Source organism: Apodemus sylvaticus, chromosome 11 (genome assembly GCF_947179515.1).
Source record: "Apodemus sylvaticus chromosome 11, mApoSyl1.1, whole genome shotgun sequence".
NCBI classification, from domain to species: Eukaryota; Metazoa; Chordata; class Mammalia; order Rodentia; family Muridae; genus Apodemus; species Apodemus sylvaticus.
In genome coordinates, this window is record NC_067482.1 from 80,181,581 (window position 1) to 80,200,075 (window position 18,495).

General features: G+C 40.1%; 1 protein-coding gene across 3 annotated transcripts in view; it reads right to left on the minus strand.

The window, feature by feature from the left end:
• Window positions 1-18,495, minus strand: part of Ewsr1 (EWS RNA binding protein 1) — a 29,203-nt gene that overhangs the window by 7,166 nt on the left and 3,542 nt on the right. The window contains exons 2-11 of one of the 3 annotated variants that reach the window (XM_052198230.1): window positions 16,995-17,031; window positions 16,801-16,852; window positions 14,938-15,061; window positions 10,306-10,492; window positions 8,309-8,476; window positions 5,807-6,018; window positions 4,819-4,999; window positions 2,017-2,051; window positions 1,450-1,482; window positions 936-1,054 (exon numbers count right to left, since the gene is read on the minus strand). In XM_052198230.1, coding sequence (XP_052054190.1) covers window positions 936-1,054; window positions 1,450-1,482; window positions 2,017-2,051; window positions 4,819-4,999; window positions 5,807-6,018; window positions 8,309-8,476; window positions 10,306-10,492; window positions 14,938-15,061; window positions 16,801-16,852; window positions 16,995-17,031 — 1,148 coding nt within the window. The other 2 variants (XM_052198228.1, XM_052198231.1) reach the window with 2 other exon arrangements.

Consider the following 18,495-nt stretch of genomic DNA (forward strand, 5'->3'; position numbering starts at 1 on the left):
CCTTTCAATAAAATGTCATAACACGCCTGTACACAGGGAAAAGGAAAATAAACCAATAACAGACCAAACCAAGAACAGTCAGGTGTGGTACCATAACGCAGAAGCAGAAACAAGAAGCAGGTGGATCTCTGTGAGTTCCAGGCCAGCCAGAGCTACACGATGAGACCCTTTCTCAAACAAAACAAAAACAAAACTCAAGCTCTCCGCTTCTTTTCCTTTTCATCCCCCCTCGGCGTTGGCATCAGCAGCATGCACCACCACCCGTGGTGAAGTCTCAACCCTTATTATCCTGGGAAACAAATCTGTAAGGATTTAAATGTCCCTGTCTATATAACACAATGTATTTCAGTGTTTTTGTAAGCATTTAAAACAATTAAGTGATAACTTGGAAAAAGTCTCCAAGTTATTAAGTATTCAGGGTAATATTAAGGAAAACCTACTTTTTTTTTTCCACAACAGAAAAAGACAAGTTCATTTATAAGTAAAGAGAATAGCAGACTTAGTAACAGAATCATAAGCTGGTTAGCCATTTTTCATCTACAAAAACTGGCTAAAGTTGGGTGTGGTAGAGTGAGACTGTAAACTGAGTGTTGGGGGAGGTGGGAAATCAGGGAATCCTCTGCTATATGGAGAGTCAAGCCAGAACGCATGAGGTCTTGTCTTAAAATCAACAACAATACCAACCCAACTAACAAAGGGAGGAGCTATTTGTTTTTGTAGCCTCAATGCCCTAGCACATACTAGGCAAGGGCTCCATCACTGGGCTCCCTTCCAGCCCGTATGACACAGGGTCTTGAATTAGAGTGTTTAAGGAGCCAACACAAGATGCCAACAAAACAGTCAAGGAACAATCCACAGTCCAAGCACAGTCTAAGCATCTCACATACGTTCTGTGGGCTAAATTTCCCTTAGATTACTTGATCACTATTGCTCACCTTGACAACCCCACACTGCTTAAAGAAGTCTGCCAGATCATCCAGGGTCACATTGTCATTTAATCCTTGCACATAAATTGCACTGTTGTCAGAGTCTTCATCTGGATCTATAGGAAGGCCTTCCAGAGAAAAATAAATAAAACACAATTACTGTCCTGAACTAATAGTGGTTTCTTCTTTGAAGATAGGCTGGCCTCAAACTCCTAATCCTCTTTTTCAACCTCTCAGACATGTTTCATCAGGCCTAGATAATAATAGGGGCGTCTTAACTAACTGGACATTATTATCAAACAGTATTCATCATGAAGGCAAGAGAACCAACCACTGACTACACTAAGATGACTAAGTTACTAAAGTAACTTTTGGTTACTTTAAAACAATTCAAAGCAAGTTGCAAACTGTCTTTGCCAAGAATGGATGGGTGTACAGGATCAGTCTGCTGAGCTGCTCAACTCTTGCTTCTATGTCATTTATTCAAAACAGCACAGTGTCAAGTTCAAGAACTTAAAGTTACCTAGATCAAGATCTGGTCCTTCATCCATGGGTCCTGCCAACCAGGAAAGATCATATAAAATATTATTAGTGCAAGCCTTGCAAGCTACAAACCTTACAAACACACACAGCTATCTACTACACCACCATTTGATGGGGACTCATTAATTCAAAATGACCCGCACTGCTAAGATGGAGCAGTGGCCCTTTAGCGTTTGTGAAGTTTGCTAGGGTTTTTTTCCCTTTGCTCGTTTGTCTCTAAACCATTAACCAAATACACTCTCAATGCTTCATGTGCCAAATTAGTGTTAAATTAAATTCAAAACCTTTCCTCCACATAAACCAAATTAAAGCTGTACTCTCCCCCACATTATAGAAGCAGTTGCTCAATACTTGAAGTTACCCTTTGTTTTGTAACCATAGGTTAACCTTATTACCCCTAAGACAATGCCGGCAGTACCCATTAGTCTCTTTTGCATAGATCATTTTTTAAAACCACTTATGAAACTAGTAAAAATTATATAGTTTTCTAGAAAAACTGACTGTATTTTTTTTTAAACACTATCCATGGTAATACTCAAAAACTTACCACCAGGCTTATTGAAGCCACCTCGCTCTCCAGCGCTGCTGGGGGGATAAACGAAGAAATGAAGGCCTTTCCCTTTAAAAGCCAGTACCGCTCTGAGCCTTTGGCAGGGCTCGTGGGGAAGAAGGGCACTGGCTAAACACATCTCCAAACAATGCATCTCTCTCATCTTGTCACTATGCCTTTCTTCTGGGCAGCTTGCTCAAATTTCCTTAATATACAACCTTGCTTGTCTGATTGTACACACCAGTGTGGTTGGTTTCTTTCATGTCAGGGGCTGGTATTAATAGTGCAATACTTGGCAAATTAAGGAAGGAAAAAAAAAAAAACAAACAAACAAAAAAACAAACCAAAAAAAACCCCAACCCTAGATCCCAAACATCCAACCCAATCAGCTGAAACACCAGGTGAACTTGGTGTAGAAAGAAGAAGGCAGAGACAATTGCTGTGATGAACCTTTCCATGGTCATAAAGGTGCACCCTCAACCTCTCCCAAGGGAGAGCCCAATGAGGCCTTAGGCTTCCTAACAAGTCACAGTATAATAAAGCAGGAGACAATCACATTAAATGTCTACAACACACATCGAGGACGCATCCAGCCAATCTTCAGCATAAAGCCATACAGTCCAGGGCCCTAATGGATTTAATAGTTACTGTGAAAGGAGAATTTACAATAAATACCAAGGCTCAGCCGACTGGGGGTGCAACTTTATAGACATACCAGTTAAGACTATGGCAATATACATATTATACATTGAGGAGAGGGGATATAGTGTGGCCTTTTTTGAGGTGGGAGGGGAAGGTACTATTTTCTAGCAGTAACTACAGGCAGCCCGCAGTAGGAAGGCCTGAGCGCTCAGCCAGTATTGCACCTTTAATACCTGAGACACATTTCAAGCTGTTGCATGCAGCTCTACTTCTTTTTTAAAAGTACACACCATAAAATGTTCTCTCTCTCTTTAAACACAAAGTTTACACTTTAATGTTACACAATTCTAGAGTATTATACCTCCTCTGGTTCATTACCAAACAACAAGTATGCAGTTACCAAAGTTACAGAAGGATTCCATTTATACAATGAATACATTTTGTTTAAAATATTCTATGTATATTTTTCCTCTCCATATGGACACCGTGTCTAGTCCCACTTTTCATTATGCTGCCGGCTGAGTACTGAGTACGGGTACTTTTTAAGTATTGAAGTGTATACAAGGCTCTCACTTTGTAACCTGTAGCATATAAATGCGACAAAGCATGTTAAAAAGTTTCCACGTTTAACAGCCAATGAAAAATATCAAAATACTGAGGCAATGAAAAAGGGCATGTTAACAACATTGAGCGCCTTACCTGTAGCAGACACTGAAAACCATCACCACACCACAATAAAAAAAGGAAAAGGGAACTGCCCAGTGTCCTGTCCTCACAGGATCCAACAGACTGCTTCACAGTTCTGTTAAAATCCTATGGGGTAGGCCATGGTCTCTTCTATGGCTCCAGGAGAGACTTCTCATCCACAAAGATGGGCCCCTCTAATAGCAGTCTAACAAAGTTGGTAGAATCATCGCTTCTGGAGTATTAAGATGAATAAACTTCAAATTGCTTTTGCAATTGAAAAATACTAAGAATTCTAGGTGATTTGAGACGTGATGATAGTAATTTCAAGTGTCTATGTCTATTTTAAAACATCCACAAAGACGTGAAACCTTTATAATGGAATGATATTCTCAAAATCAGAAGACCAATTTTACATTGCCAAAAATTATTCATAAAAATTTGCATGTATTTTTATAAAAAGACTTTTTTCCAATAAAGATTTCACTGAAGACTTTATTAAAGTTATGCAGAATAAACAGAACATATCTTTCAGTAGTATAGAAATTTACTAATAAACGAATAGGTCAACTTAATCTATTTTGAAGTATGTTCAATAAAAAAGAACTGCTAGTTTTTCTTTAACAGTTAATCAAATTTATACCCACTCCAACATTCTGCATAACTTTTTTTTTTTACTAGTGTATATAGGGACAGAACACACACATTAACTAAACCTGATTATGTTAACCACCAACCTCATACTTCACCATCATCATAGTATAGACACCAGAAAGGGAAGAGGGATGGGGGGAGAGGGGGAAGGGAGGCAGAGGCAGCAGGGTCATGGTACTGATCTATAATATAAACAGTTTTCTAAACCAGATTGTTCCATCAGTCACAATGGTCAAACCAATTTAGACTTTTAAAATCTCCAATAGAGAGGGATGCTATACTCATACACATTACTCTGTAAGAAAGTTACTAGGGTTGTTCTCTGCTCCAACTTAGCTATGACCCAGGGCACCTCAGGCCATGGTTTAAGGGCTATGGGGCCAGTCTTCATCATGTTCAACAATTCTGGGTACAAACACTGGAAAACAGCTGCATTCTTTTTCTGCAGTACATACACCAGGTATTTCAAGACAACCGCTCAGGACATTAGTTAAAGCCTAAGGTTATTAGAAGGGCTGTGTGTGTTCCATCCCAAATCTATGACCCGCAGAGGCTCTCGCCTCCGACAACCATGAAGGGGACTGAAAGCTCTAGTTTCAAAGCCATCCTTTGTTCCCCCAGCCCAACAATGGTTACTGGCAGGGAAAAAGTCAACTGCCACTTAAGTGACATTTCCATGTTTTAAGAGCTAGCTTGACCTCAATAGATTGTCCATGGAAATGTGGAATAAATTTCTTATGTCTTTCAGTCCCTTCTTTCCATTGAAAATCCTATGGATGAAACAAAATTAGGTAAAAGGAGAAAAGGTTTTGCTCTTACCCCATTCCACCGCGTCCTCCTCCCCGCCCACCTCTGCTCATGCCTCCACGATCAAATCCCCCTCTTCCCCTGCCCCGGTTATCAGGGCCACTCAAGCTCCGGTTCTCTCCTGGTCCGGAAAATCCTCCAGACTCCTGCCCATAAACACCCATGCTACTGGGGTGGTCCTGTCGGAATGAACCTGAGGAAAGAGTCACATCTGTAAGCCACGGACCAGCATTTACACCACTGCCTAACATCCTTTCTCCTGGGACTCATGGAACTTGCAACTACATAAGTACTAAGCTAAAAGTATTTCTATCAGAAGCTCTCTTTAAGAATTATTGGTTCTACAAGGCTAAAACAGCCTTGTACATCCAGGCTATAAAACTACCTCCAAAGGATTTTCCTTCTGGGAAAAATATATTTGTAAGTTTCTGTGCCTCAGATGTCTCCAAAAGCAGCCTCTAAACACCAGAAGTAGAGCCAGGTTACCCAGGGCTCTGACATATAACAAATAGCTATTAGTCACCCCACCCCCCCACTTTAGAATAAGGATCTCACTGTAAATTCTGTGCCATCATGCCTGGCTGGTGAAATTCAATTTTAAAAGTGCAACAACTGAGGCAGAAATTAAATAGCGAATGAGATACTTTTGTGTTTTTAGTTACTTTTCCAAATGTTAAGGATAAGCACTGGGGGTAGGGGTATGCTCTCTAGTATCCTGTAAGCAGGACCCACGCTCTTTGCTTATGGATTTACACAAAATCAAAATACAGTTTTTACTTGGTTATCGGAAAGCCACAGTAGCCCTCTATAGCTACCTTCCCACTTAGAACACCAGCCCTCCCCACTGCAGAGCGCCCACCCTGCAGACACAGCCCCTGCTCGGGCTGTCACAGAGCACACTCGCACTCCAACTCCAGAAGCAAACAGTGTTAACAAGCATTCCCCACTCTTAGAAACTCCAAGCAAACCACTCATACTTAGTTTTCTCTTAGCAACTCACTCTGCTGCCCGTAGCTGCTGCTCTGTTGGCTATATTGACTTGGAGCCTGGCTGTAGGATCCAGTCTGAGGGGGGTAACTAGTGGGAGGCTGCTGCCCATAGCTGCTCTGTTGACCATAGCTACTCTGCTGTCCATAGCTGCTCGGCTGCCCATAGGTGTTCTGCTGAGAGTAACTGCTCTGATCGTAACTAGTCGGCTGTGAAGAGGAGTAGCTGAAAGAAAAAACAAAATCTTCAGGAAGGAGAAACATCATGTTATTTCTGCCAAGACCACGAATACAAGACATTCACAGGCATCCTAACGATTACTTTCTTTTTACTTTCATTGAGAGGGTCTCACTCCGTGTAGCCCAGGCTGACCTTCCACTGCACACTCTTCTACCTTAGTTTCCTGTGTACTGGATTACAGGTGTGCACCACTGGCTGGCTAAGGCAACAATTTTAAATGTAAAAGAGAAAATGAAAATAACCCATGTGCACAAAGGGTTGTGGTTCAGAGCTCCTATTTAAAATGTTTTTCAACTATATTTAAGACTGATACAGTTGAGAACGGCAGAATATGGACATGTGCAGTTAGAGATGACTGATGAAGTGAAGACACTGGAAGTGAGAAGGCAGAGGAGTCAGTGATGTGTTTAGTCTCCAGTATGCCGCTCTTTCTTTCTTTCTTTTTTTTTTTGTAGTTCTGAGGCTTCAACTTAGAACCTCACACACTAGGCAAGGGTTCTGCTCCAAGCATCTAATAGGCTGAGTGATGACTCTGACTTTCTGAGGAATGCCTGCTTGGTACTGTGTATTAAGTATACCACTCCAAAAATGCCATTTTCTTTCACACTCAAAATTGCTTTGCTATAGTTTCAACCTTTCAGACAAATATATTTGATCCTTGGAAATCTAGGAATAAAGACAAGACTGGTAAGAGACCTTAGGATGCTGTGTAAAAGGTGTTAGGTCTCCATGAAACTATTTAGCAGGTAATCTATGTACCTCTACATACTACTAAAAATAAACCTTAGAAGAAAGACTCCTAGCTGGGTGTAGTGGCAAGGCAAGGTTTTAATCCCAGTACTGTCTCCCAGGAGGCAGACAGATCTCTGAGTTCAAGGCCAGTCTGGTCTAGACTGAGTTTTCAGGCATTAGGACTACACAGAATAACCCTGGCTTGGGGGGTGATGGGTGGTGGGTGGGGATGGTGCGGACACAACAGGACTCTCAATGAACCATGAATATGCTCAACTAAACTAAGTATTTGTCACACCTCTTCCACACCAGTCAAGAGTCAGCCTATGGGGTGGAGAGATGGCTCAGAGGTTAAGAGCACTGACAGCTATAGTGCACTCATATAAATAAAGTAATCTTAACAAAGATTCTGTCTTTGTGTACCAATTCATCTTGCCACAGCCACTGTTCCACCCAACAGGTATGGACCCATTCTACAAAGGAACAGTTATAAACCCCGCCCACCTTTGTTCATAGTTCATAGACAAGTGTCAACCTATGAAATGGATACTTACTGGCTGGTTTTATGTGACACAAGCTGGAGTTATCAGAGAAAGGAGCCTCCCCTTGAGGAAATACCTCCATGAGATCTAACTGTAAGGCACTTTCTCAATTAGTGATCAAGAGGGAGGGCCCAGCCCACTGTGGGTTCTATAAGAAAGCAAGCTGAGCAAGCCAGGGGAAGCAAGCCAGTAAGCAGCACCCCTCCATGGCCTCTGCATTAGCTCCTGCCTGCAGGCTCCTGCCCTGTGTGAGTTCCAGTCCTAACTCCCTTTGGTGATGAATAGCAAAATGGAAGCATAAGCTGAAATAAAACCTTTCCTCCCCAACTTGTTTCTTGGTCATGATGTTTGTGCAGGAATAGAAACAACCCACCCCCCAGTAAACAGATACAAACAGGTACTATTTTATATTTTAGCCAATTAAACTAACCTTTTAAAACAGTTCTGTCAATTAATTTGAAACTTACTTCAAATGAGACACAGGTCAGAAAACCTGCAGTTTTCTTTACAGAAACTAAAAGTGGCCATTGTAGCTACAATGGTTAAGACAGCAATTGAAGGACAGGGAAACCTGAGCTGCAGTACTTCAGAGGTGAATTACCTGCCCAGCAATGAACAAGACCCCAGATTCCCTCCCCAGCACTACAAACAGTAGTAGGGTGGAAGTCTTGTCCTTAACTTTACCTACGGTGCCTGTATTTGAGGGGATAATTTATATGGTTCTGCGCAGATGGTTCCAAACATTTCTGTTTCTTATACTTTTAAGTTGATTGTAAGACCAAAACTGAAGTTTTGGAGTCAGTATTTAGAGAACAGTCATTAGCTACATCCCAGGAACTGCTATGGGAATCAAAAGCTGAAGTGTGAATATTAACTAGGTATGCAGGTCAACTATGGGCAAGTCAGAAAGCAAATCTTACCCAAGGACCTAGCAAGTCAACAACCTGAAAAGAAAATACCTGTCTTATTACTAATTCACTGGCCACAAACATGAGACTGACCTGGTAGGAGGATAAGATGGAGGTGCGGTAACTGGCTGCATTGGGTAGCTCCCAGGTACCTGGGGATAACTGTAGTTACTCTGTCCATATCCTAGGCTGGGTTGGTTATAACCCCCTGTGCTAGATTGAGGTTGACTAGTCTCAGCAGGCTTGTTACCATCCTGTGGTCTAAAAGGAGAAATAAAATAGTAAGACTTAGTTTTAACAACACACACGACCCCTAGTTAAGGACCCCACAGTTCTTTGAGCAACATGAAATGGTAAATCCAAGCTTGAAAATAAAGTAAATAAAACCTAGTATCATCCATTAGCATTTGCTGGAAGAAAACATTGAGGGAGTTAGCATTTTTTAAATATATTTGTTCTATTAACAGCTACTAAGCACATTTGCTTGTATTGCCAATTACTTGTTCATACAAGTACTGAAAAACTTGACAAGAAATTTGACAACAATGCAAATTCAAGTTTAGAGTAAGGTCACACTGATTTATACATTTTGTTATCTGTGGGTTCACTCATTTATTGGAAACAGACAAGAAGAGGCACTTCCTAGCTTGGCCTGCTGTAAATTAACCTTGCTATACAACAGTCCCCATGAGATGGGGATGTGGACGCTCCCACCCCATGCTCAGTCTAGAAAAAAGCCTCATTAAAAAATAAAAATCAATCCTAATTTCACAGAAATAACTCAAGAATCCTCATTTCCTCATGGCCCAAACAATTCAGAGGAAGGCAGTGGCAGAGTTAAGCTAGGGGTACTTCAGGCAAAGCCCCAATCAGCAGGTGGACTAAAACAGATGTAGAAGCACCGGTTTTATACTGAGTTGAAACAAGTTATAAAATTATAACTGGTCATCAGCTCAGAAGACTAAGATGGAGGTAAGGGTGACACAAATCAGTGACTTTTATACCCGGTGAAGATCTGTGGCTTAGATATACACCACTACATGAGAACATAACACGGGACTTTGTATATCTTATAAAATTTTCCAACACCTAACCCAACTAGACTTCTAGGACCCAGCCAGTTAAATAGATCTACTATACAGGCTGCTTATTGGATATTAACTACAAGTGGCTCTGATTACTCACTGCACTTTAGAAGAGCTAATTTCTTACCTCTACAGCAGATAAAAAAGTCTAGTTACAAGGTGATCTCTTGTATTTTCCCTATAGTTTTCTTTCAAATCAGAATCCTGTGTTCTTTCAAGACTGTGTGCAGAAGCCACCTAAGTGCACTGTCTAAGGTAAAAACCTGAAATTTTCTGTTAAATAATATATATCATTATAACATAACATATACATTATATATAATATATGATTTATTAATATATATAATATATATAACATGGCTTATTTACTAATCAGCCACGGAGCAAGAACTTTATTGGACTCTTAATATTTACCACATAGCTGGGTATCCAGCTATGAATTTATTTGTCTATGACTTTTGGTTACCAACCCACTACATAATATTGAGGAAATCTTGTCAACTTCTTCAACTGAAGCAGTAACCCTTGACCTTCCCATATAGGGAAATAGCCTTTATTGAGAAATTGGGACATACAGTACTTCTTGACTCAAGTGTAACTGTTCCACCATGTACTATCAACTACCACATAATGGTTAACAATTTACAGGGTCATTAAGCCAAAGATTAAGTAGTACTCAAAAGTATAATTCTATTCGTAGTTAAACAATGTAGGAAAGCATACATTCAGTTTTCTTGTGTTTAGAAAAGCAGAACAGCTTCCTCCTTCCCCAAAAAAGAGGTTCTGAAACCAGGCAAATGCCATTCTTCATTTCTGGCTCTCGGATATCGGTCATCAGAATACCTGTATGCAATGCAGTGCTTCGGCACTCTGGATACACAGTGAGAACAGTCTACCTAGTGAGTGTGAAGAGCTATTAAGTCATGAGTGGTCCAAGTGCACAGAATCACCCTTTCCTTAAAAACCAAAGCAGAGGCGCAGAGTGATCATCCACTATGACCTTACCTGGTAGGTGCAGAGGCTGCGGGCTGCTGGCCATAGGCTGGGTAGGCAGGCTGGGTGCCATATGCAGACTGAGCTGCATAAGAGGCCTGCGTTGTGGTGACTGTAGCGGTGGTGGTGTCATAAGCACCAGTGCCATAGCCTTGGACAGGCTGGCTGTATGCCTGCGGGGCAGTTGGAGTGGTATAACCTACAACAAAAGACACCTGGGTCAGCTTCTCTGTCCTCTCGGCCAGAGCGAATCCTTTGCATTTATTACCAAAACAACTGTAACCTGTCCAACTTTAAAGCACCACATAATTGAATTCCTATATTCTTGCAGGAAAAGTAGTAACAAAGGAATGTTTAAATGGTTTTTATTACATTACTTACTTATTTTTTATTAAGTGTGTGCACACGGGAGCTCACCATGGCATGTGTATGGAAGCATAGGACAGGTTGTGGGTATTGTTGTCTCTTCCCACTACATGAATGGATTCTGGTTATTAAGTTTGGCAATCAAGTGCCTTTATCTGAGGAGCCATCTCACTGACCCCAAAATATTTAAACTCTAAAGCAAGATTTCTGTTTTCAACATATATTCATGAGAAAGGTAAAGTGTTGTTTTTTGTTGGTGTTTTGACGAGGGTCTCATGTAGCCTAGGCTGGCCTCAAATTCCTTAGGTAGCAGAAGATAACCTTCAACTTTTGATTCCTGCTTCAAGCCTCCAGCCTTGGGAATCCTGGCACCACACCAGCATGGTGGTTTGTGGTGTGCAGGACTTCATCAACGCTAGGAAGCACTCTACCAATTAAGCTATATTTCCTACCTCAAGAAAGCATATTCTATTAAAAAAAAACAAAAACACAAAGTTGCCATGGACAACAGGCTTCTTTCTGACCTTGGGTGAAAAAACTGGATAGGAGACAGGGATGACTTTTTGGTGATTATAGACACATTTTTTTTCAACTAACTAAAAAACAAACCCCTCAAAGGGACCCCGTCTTAGCTGGGGCCATATTCCATGAACCCCAGAGAAAGTGAGAACCTCATCTCTTATTGTAATTCTCTATTCATCCTACCAGGGTGGCCACCTGGTACTCCAGCTTCTGGAGAGCGACAGATGCTTCTGGGACATGAGCAGGCGCTGTGCTGGCCACAGCGTCTCCCTACATAACCATGGTTGTCCTGGAACTATATAAGCCAAACTCACTTTGAATTCAGAGATCTCCTGCCTTTACCTCTGAATGTTGGGATTAAATGCATGAGCCACCACGCTCATGGGTGCCACCTTGAGCAAAAGCCAATAAGAGCAAATCTTAGATTTAAAAAAAAAAAAAAAAAAAAAAAAAAAAAAAAAAAAAAACCCTCTCAGAACAGGAAATAAAACGTTCCAGAAATGGAGGTAAAGGATAAGGCGTCACAGGTTTTCCTGTACTGGGCTCTTTGCCTTCTTTACAACCAGCAGGCACAGTAAGTAACACACTAAAAAAGCTTAGCTCAGATTCACATTCAAAAAAGAATATCCAATTCTCACAAAAGTTTAAAAAGGATTTTCTGATTGGGTGCATGCCTATGATTCCAACATTCTGGGATCATGATTTCCAAAAAAGACTAAGCTACAAAGAAGAACCTTGTTAAAAAACATACCAAAACAAGACAAAACAAACCCTCTGAGTTTGAGGCCAGAATAGGTTACAGAGGTCCAGAACAGCTAAAGCTGCACAGAGAAACCCTGTCTTGTAAAAATCCAAATAACCCCCCAAAACACCCACTCACACCCCAAACCCCCAACATTAACAAAGAAAACTACAACATCAGAAAAGCTTTAATATTTAAAACATATCTTGAATCAAGACTACTTAATTTAGTTTACATTTAGGACTAGCTAAACTTAAGTATCACAAAGAGAGAGAGAGAGAGACATTAAATTACCCAGGCTTGCTTGCAATGCCTCCCACCTCTCAACTGTCAGATTTCTGGGATTCCATGTATCACCATGACCTGCAACTTCTTTTTGTTTCTTTGATACAGGGTCTCACTATGTAGCCCTGGGTGACCTGGAACTTGCTATGTAGCTCAAGCTGGCCTTGAACTCAAGAGACCAGTCTGCCTCTGCCTCCCAAGCACTATGTTTGAAAATCTTTGCTAGCATACCCAGATCAACTTCTTTTTGAATCTAAAGTACTTTTTTGTAGCACTAACACAGTTCTTTCTTCTCAAACATTCAAAGGAAATTCTAAAATTATATACAAAAACAGTTATTTCCCATCTAAACTAGTAAAAAACCATTAAAAATATATTTCACAAAGGAGCCTTAAAAACAATTCGGAGTTGAGATGCTCCTCTCCAGTGGGTTTTTGTTCTGAAGTGCTAAGTACAGAACCCAGACCCCACACACATGCTAAGGAAGCGTCCTATCACTGAGCAACACCCTCAACCCTATTCTTTAAAACTTCCTTGCAAAGTTCTAAAGGTAACTGGACATATTCAACTACAGTTGAAATCCCCGTAGCCAATTACTCTTTTTTAAGATCTCTCCCTACTTACAAGATTCACAAAAGTTAAAAATCAAATGGATGAAGACAGTAACTTGTATCTCTAAACTGCCATAAGAGAGCCTGTTGTAACAATTCTACAATAACAGTACTGGGCTAATTAGTAATCTTTTAATTAATCTGTAGCACACACATAAGCAGGCAAGCAAAATGAACAAAAATCAACAGAAGAGTGACAAGAGACTAAGCACATCTGTATGATTTCTTCAAAGGAAATGGTGGTAAGAAACACTGTACAAAGAAAGTTTGTTTATAGTGAACAGCAGAAACCACAGATTAAGAATTGTTTGAATCCTGTATGTGAGATGTAGATACAGAGTACCTTTCTTCTGAAGCTTCCTTTAGAATCCTAGGCAATAACAGTGTATTTCTACCCTCTGATACTTATCCACAGACTTTTACGTGTAAAGGCAGCATGGGGTACAGAAAAATGTGCTTGACCCCACTTCCTACCTATTGGCTCCTACTTAAGCCATAAAGGTTAATTTTGATTCTATAGTGTAAAAGCAGTTGGCAGGAGTGACTATGAAAGGTAGCTTTGAATTATCTACTGTGCACAAACTCCTTATTACCATGCAGCATAGTCTGACTCACCAAAGCCATCCTTTTTTTTTGCTTGCATGCAGGATTCTATAATTTCTGGGCTTACAGGAGCTGACTTTCCCTCTTTTTTTGGGGGGGGGGGGAGAGGTGGTGGTGGTGGGGGTTGAGACGGGTTTTTTTTTTTCTGTGTAGCTTTAGCTGTCCCAGGACTCACTCTGTAGAAAATGCTAGCCTTGAACTCAAGAGATGTCTGCCTCTGCCTGAGAGCAGGATTAAAGGCAGCATGGGGTACAGAAAGTCTGCACCTAGACTACTTACTTCTCCTCTGCTTAAAAACTTTCTTATGACCATGTTTAATGGCTTATGGATAGCAAAGGCTAGATCTAAACCACTATGGTCTCAAACCTTCAGTTCTAGTTTCGGCTCTTCCCACACTTGCACTAGGTTAATAAACACTTTCATCCCTACACAGTAGTTAAGATAGGTTAGCTAAGCTCTCACAAAATCCATGACAATAAATGTATATTTTCCTATGACCAAGATAATTCAGAGGAGTTCAGGTAGTTGAAAGATGAAGTCTTTATGTCTCTAAGACATTCTTGTATCATACAGCATTCCACAGAATAAAAAAGTACCATTTTAAAACATATTACATATAATGTATTCTTAGACCAGTTTCTCTTTTTAATGTCTTGGAATGCTATTTATGTTTAAAACATACTATGGATTAAAAAGAATTCAAAACACTTAAAACAGAAAATGTATTAAAACAATTTGTAACACTTAAACAGAAAAAAAAATGTGCCTGTGTTATACAACAGACAAACATATACATGCAGGGTGGCAAGTCTGTTCCCTTAAGTAAAACTAATCATGCAATCTAGCCTTCAAAGAGCAGGGAAAATCAGCTAGAGTAATACCTTTCAGAAGGCAAATAACTATTAAGGCTCAACAAAGGAAAGTTCATAGTAAAACCTTCCCCGAATTATAAGGACATGGACCTGCAAATGGCACCTGAAGCAGTTTTTTCATCAGCACCTTTGTGTGTGATGTTAGAAAGTTGAGGGTTTAAACAAATAAAAACACCTAAGGGTTAACATTACAGGGTTAGACAAGATGGAAAGCATTTCCCATGCAAGAATGAGCAGGATAGTCAAACCTGTACTGGTCCCTTCTACTGTGGAAAGCACAAAACAGAAAGTAGAGGGTACACTATCAGATGAAGCAAACAGATGTGAAAACCACTTTGATTTTTAAGCAGCTCAGTTTAAGAAGGCTCATTCTTAGCACTAGTACAATCTTTTACATTAGTTTTATTTTGTGTATTACAGTGTATCAAAATTTAGTTTTTTCTTCTTTTAGAACTTATTCCACCCACATTCTATTTGATAACACTCAAGGAAAATTAAGAGCAAGGACAAAAATATTCCCAGAATAAAAGATCCCCAGATGTCAACATACAGACTAGAGTATATACCTAAGAGCATAACTAACAGGCCTTTTAGCAAATCCCCTTGACACTATTACAGTCTCTTGAAGGTCGGCCGGCCTTACCAGTGGGAGGCTGTCCGTAAGAAGTTGCATATGCAGTCTGCCCGTAGGTGGCAGTGGTCTGAGCCTGGGTGTAGCTGACATCAGTAGGCTGTCCATAGGTTCCATAGCTTTGTTGCCCATACGCCTGCTCCAAAGAAATTCATGCAATAGCTTCATAAGAGAACATTGTATTTTAGCCAAGCAATGACCTAATTTATTAGTTCATAAATTGGAGAATTAAAGTACAAAATACTGCTTTCTGGTATAAAAAAGAAATTATAGCTGGGCAGTGCTGGCTCCCAGTAGCTCCCAGCACTTGGGAGGCAGATAGCTTCTGAGTTCAAGTCTAGCCTGGTCTACAGAGTGAGTTCCAGGACAGCCAGGGCTACATAGAGAAACCCTGTCTCAAAAAACCAAAATAAATAAATAAATAAACAAACAAATAAAAACAAGCCAAATTATCTTAAAAACTATGAATTTTTATACAAGTTCATTCATGTTCTGGTCAACCTAGAAACAAAAAAGTTCTTAAAACAATTAGGCAAAATCTCAGTTAACCATGAAACTGACAGCACACAAGAATAATCCAAGATTCAGTCAGCATCTTGCTGGATATGAAAACCAGATTTTTAGCCTGATATAAAAATAAAAGCTATTAATTATATTATATTTCAAGAAAATAAATCAGAACAGTGCATGTTCTCTTTATGTTTGTCAGTACAGCCAAGATTATGGCTTTTAAATTTGAACATCAATACACTTAAAATCAGTTAAGAAATGAGCTGTACTTTCAGATATAAACATGTTCATATTGTAGATTTATTTGAAAGATCAATTAAAAGTAAAACCTGCTAGCAGGGCAGTGGGTGGCGCACGCCTTTAATCCCAGCACTTGGGAGGCAGAGGCAGGCGTATTTCTGAGTTCGAGGCCAGCCTAGTCTACAGAGTGAGTTCCAGGACAGCCAGGATTACAGAGAAACCCTGTCTCAATCCCCAAATTCAAAGATCCACCGGCCTATGCCCCTGTTGTTGGGATTAAAGGTGTGTACTACCACTAGGCCCAGTTAAGGCAATTCTTGGTAACAGAGACAAATACTTTCTAGATTCTAGAGTCTGTCACCCTTGGCTTTTTGAGGTGTTGGTGGCTGGAGCCAATATATCACATATTTTACCAAAGAACTCCCAACTCCTGATCATTTCCCCCAAGTATTTCTGCAGTGCTGGCACACATTCCCAGTTAAAGTGTTTAATTACTTAATCTGACTGGTGGAGGGTGCACCTGCACCATGGTCTATGTGTACAGGGCAGAGGACAAGTTAAGTTGCAGGAGCCAGGTTTCTCTCCCTTGACTCTATATGGGACTTGGGATCAAACTCAGGTTGTTAGGCTGGGTGGCAAGCACTTTTCCAAAGAGCCATCTCTGGCCCTTGGCCTGGGTTTTAAACAGACTGACATACTGACAAGAGCTGAGGAACAATAATTTTCAAAGCTAACTCCATCAGTTAATGCGCAGCCACTAGCAAGTTATACAATAGCCATGCAGTACAATTTTTTCATCTGCAATGATCCTAAAATGGTCTTTAAAAATCATGATGATTAAATTAAGCATAATAAAATATGCACAAAGAGCAAGACTGCAATAAGATACTTACTTTGAGCCTAGGAATTTTAAAAAGTCCATTTCCAGCTTTATAATGGTTTCATTACAACCCTCATTGTGAAAGATTAAAACTTTTGAGTTTTAAAAGCTTAGATAATACTACCCCTATTCATTTGTATACAATTTTTAAAAAAGACCCCTTAGCTACTGTTTTAGTGGCCAGCTGAGACATCTTAGGTGGAGACCTAAGATATATATTAACACAGCCTTGTCTTTGGGATTACCTGGGTGGTCTGTGCATATCCTTGAGTTGGCTGGGCGGTGTAAGCACTGTAGCTGCAAAAAGAATTAAACAGAAGAATTGACTACAGAACATTCAGACTGTATCATCATCACTATGTATCCTTTACAACTAAAAAAGGCCTCATACTCTAAACATCAACCAAAGCCAAATTATTGGTACAGAAGTCTGACTTACCCCTGCTGGGCTGCAGCTTGGCTATAGGTACTGTAATCTAGAAGAAACAAGAAAAATTATTAGCCCAGACAAGAAAGGGGAAAGAGACAGATGGAATTCAAGCCGTAGTAATTCTTAAATGTTAAAAAAAGAAAACAAACAAACAAAAAAAAAAACCTTAAATGTTTAGAGCGGACATATATGCAGACACATCCCAGTTAGTACATCTTATCTCTCAACACCAAACCAATTAAGTTAAGTCAGTTAACTATACAAAGTCTGAATATGGTGCAGCTAATGAGGTCAAGATCAGTTGAGTTGGCAGGGGGTACCTTGCCAGATACCCTACGACCCATCTCAACTACCAGCTATCAATTCAAACATACTATCATTATCTTGAGTCTAAAGCAAGACCACAAAATGGCATCAACCCTAACTGTCAGATATCAAAGAGCCACAGAAAGTACTAACACTTCTTTCTTTCTGTTTGAGACAGGTTTTCTATGACCATGGTGGCCTTGAGCTCAGGGATCCAGTCTCTGCTGCTCACCCGAGGGATTAAAAGTCACCATCATGTTTGGCATTTTTGTTGTTTTGAGACAGGGTCTCCCCACATAACCTTCAACTCAGAGATCTGCTTCTGCCTTCCTCATTGAAGGAATTACAGAAGCAAGCTACTATGTCCAACATCTGTCATCCTATCACTTTAGTAAAAGACCAACCACAATTCCCTACAACAGTAACAAGTGAAATAGAATGATAGAAAACACGACAGTCATTATTTCTAAAAAGGGCCGGCTGTCAAGAGCTGTTATCCTCCTAATATCACAAAAGATAGAAACCCCAGTGAAGCCAAGGTAAAGGCCAGGAGTATGTGAGCAGTAGGACTGCGTTCTCATTCCCTTTGACTATAACCTGCCACGTGTGGATGCTGTGGTTCCAACTCCAGCATAATGTACACACAACTGACTAGGTTAATACAATTCCAAAAACTGGCAAAAGAGAAAACCACTTACTAGGCTTAGGGGAAAAACTGCTCTAGGTTCACAATTGCCATTTCTTAAAACCTAAAATGATTTCAACAGCAGCAACAACAAAACCCACAAATTTTCTTCTCTGTAAATACATCTACCTATCATTTTCTTTCTTATAACCCCTTCATCCCTGAACTCAAGCAGAAGCAGGTGGCTCTCTCCGAGTTCGAGGCCAGCCTAGTCTACAGAATTCCAGAACAGCCAGGACTGACTACACAGAGAAACCCTGTCTCGGAAAACCAAAAAAGAAGAGGAAGAAGAAAAATAAAATAATAAGAAAATAAATGCAAATATTTTTATATTTGATGATTTTCAAAACATCACTGATTTAAAGCTACGTAAGTTTTGGGCATTTTTTAAGGCAGAGAATTTCTTTAAAAATAATTCTATCTAATTATTTCCTCTCTACAAGAATACATATTTTGTTTGGTGTTCAAAGGCAGTACTGTCATTAAGAGAGAACAAAGGGGTTCTTTCTTTTCCAATCA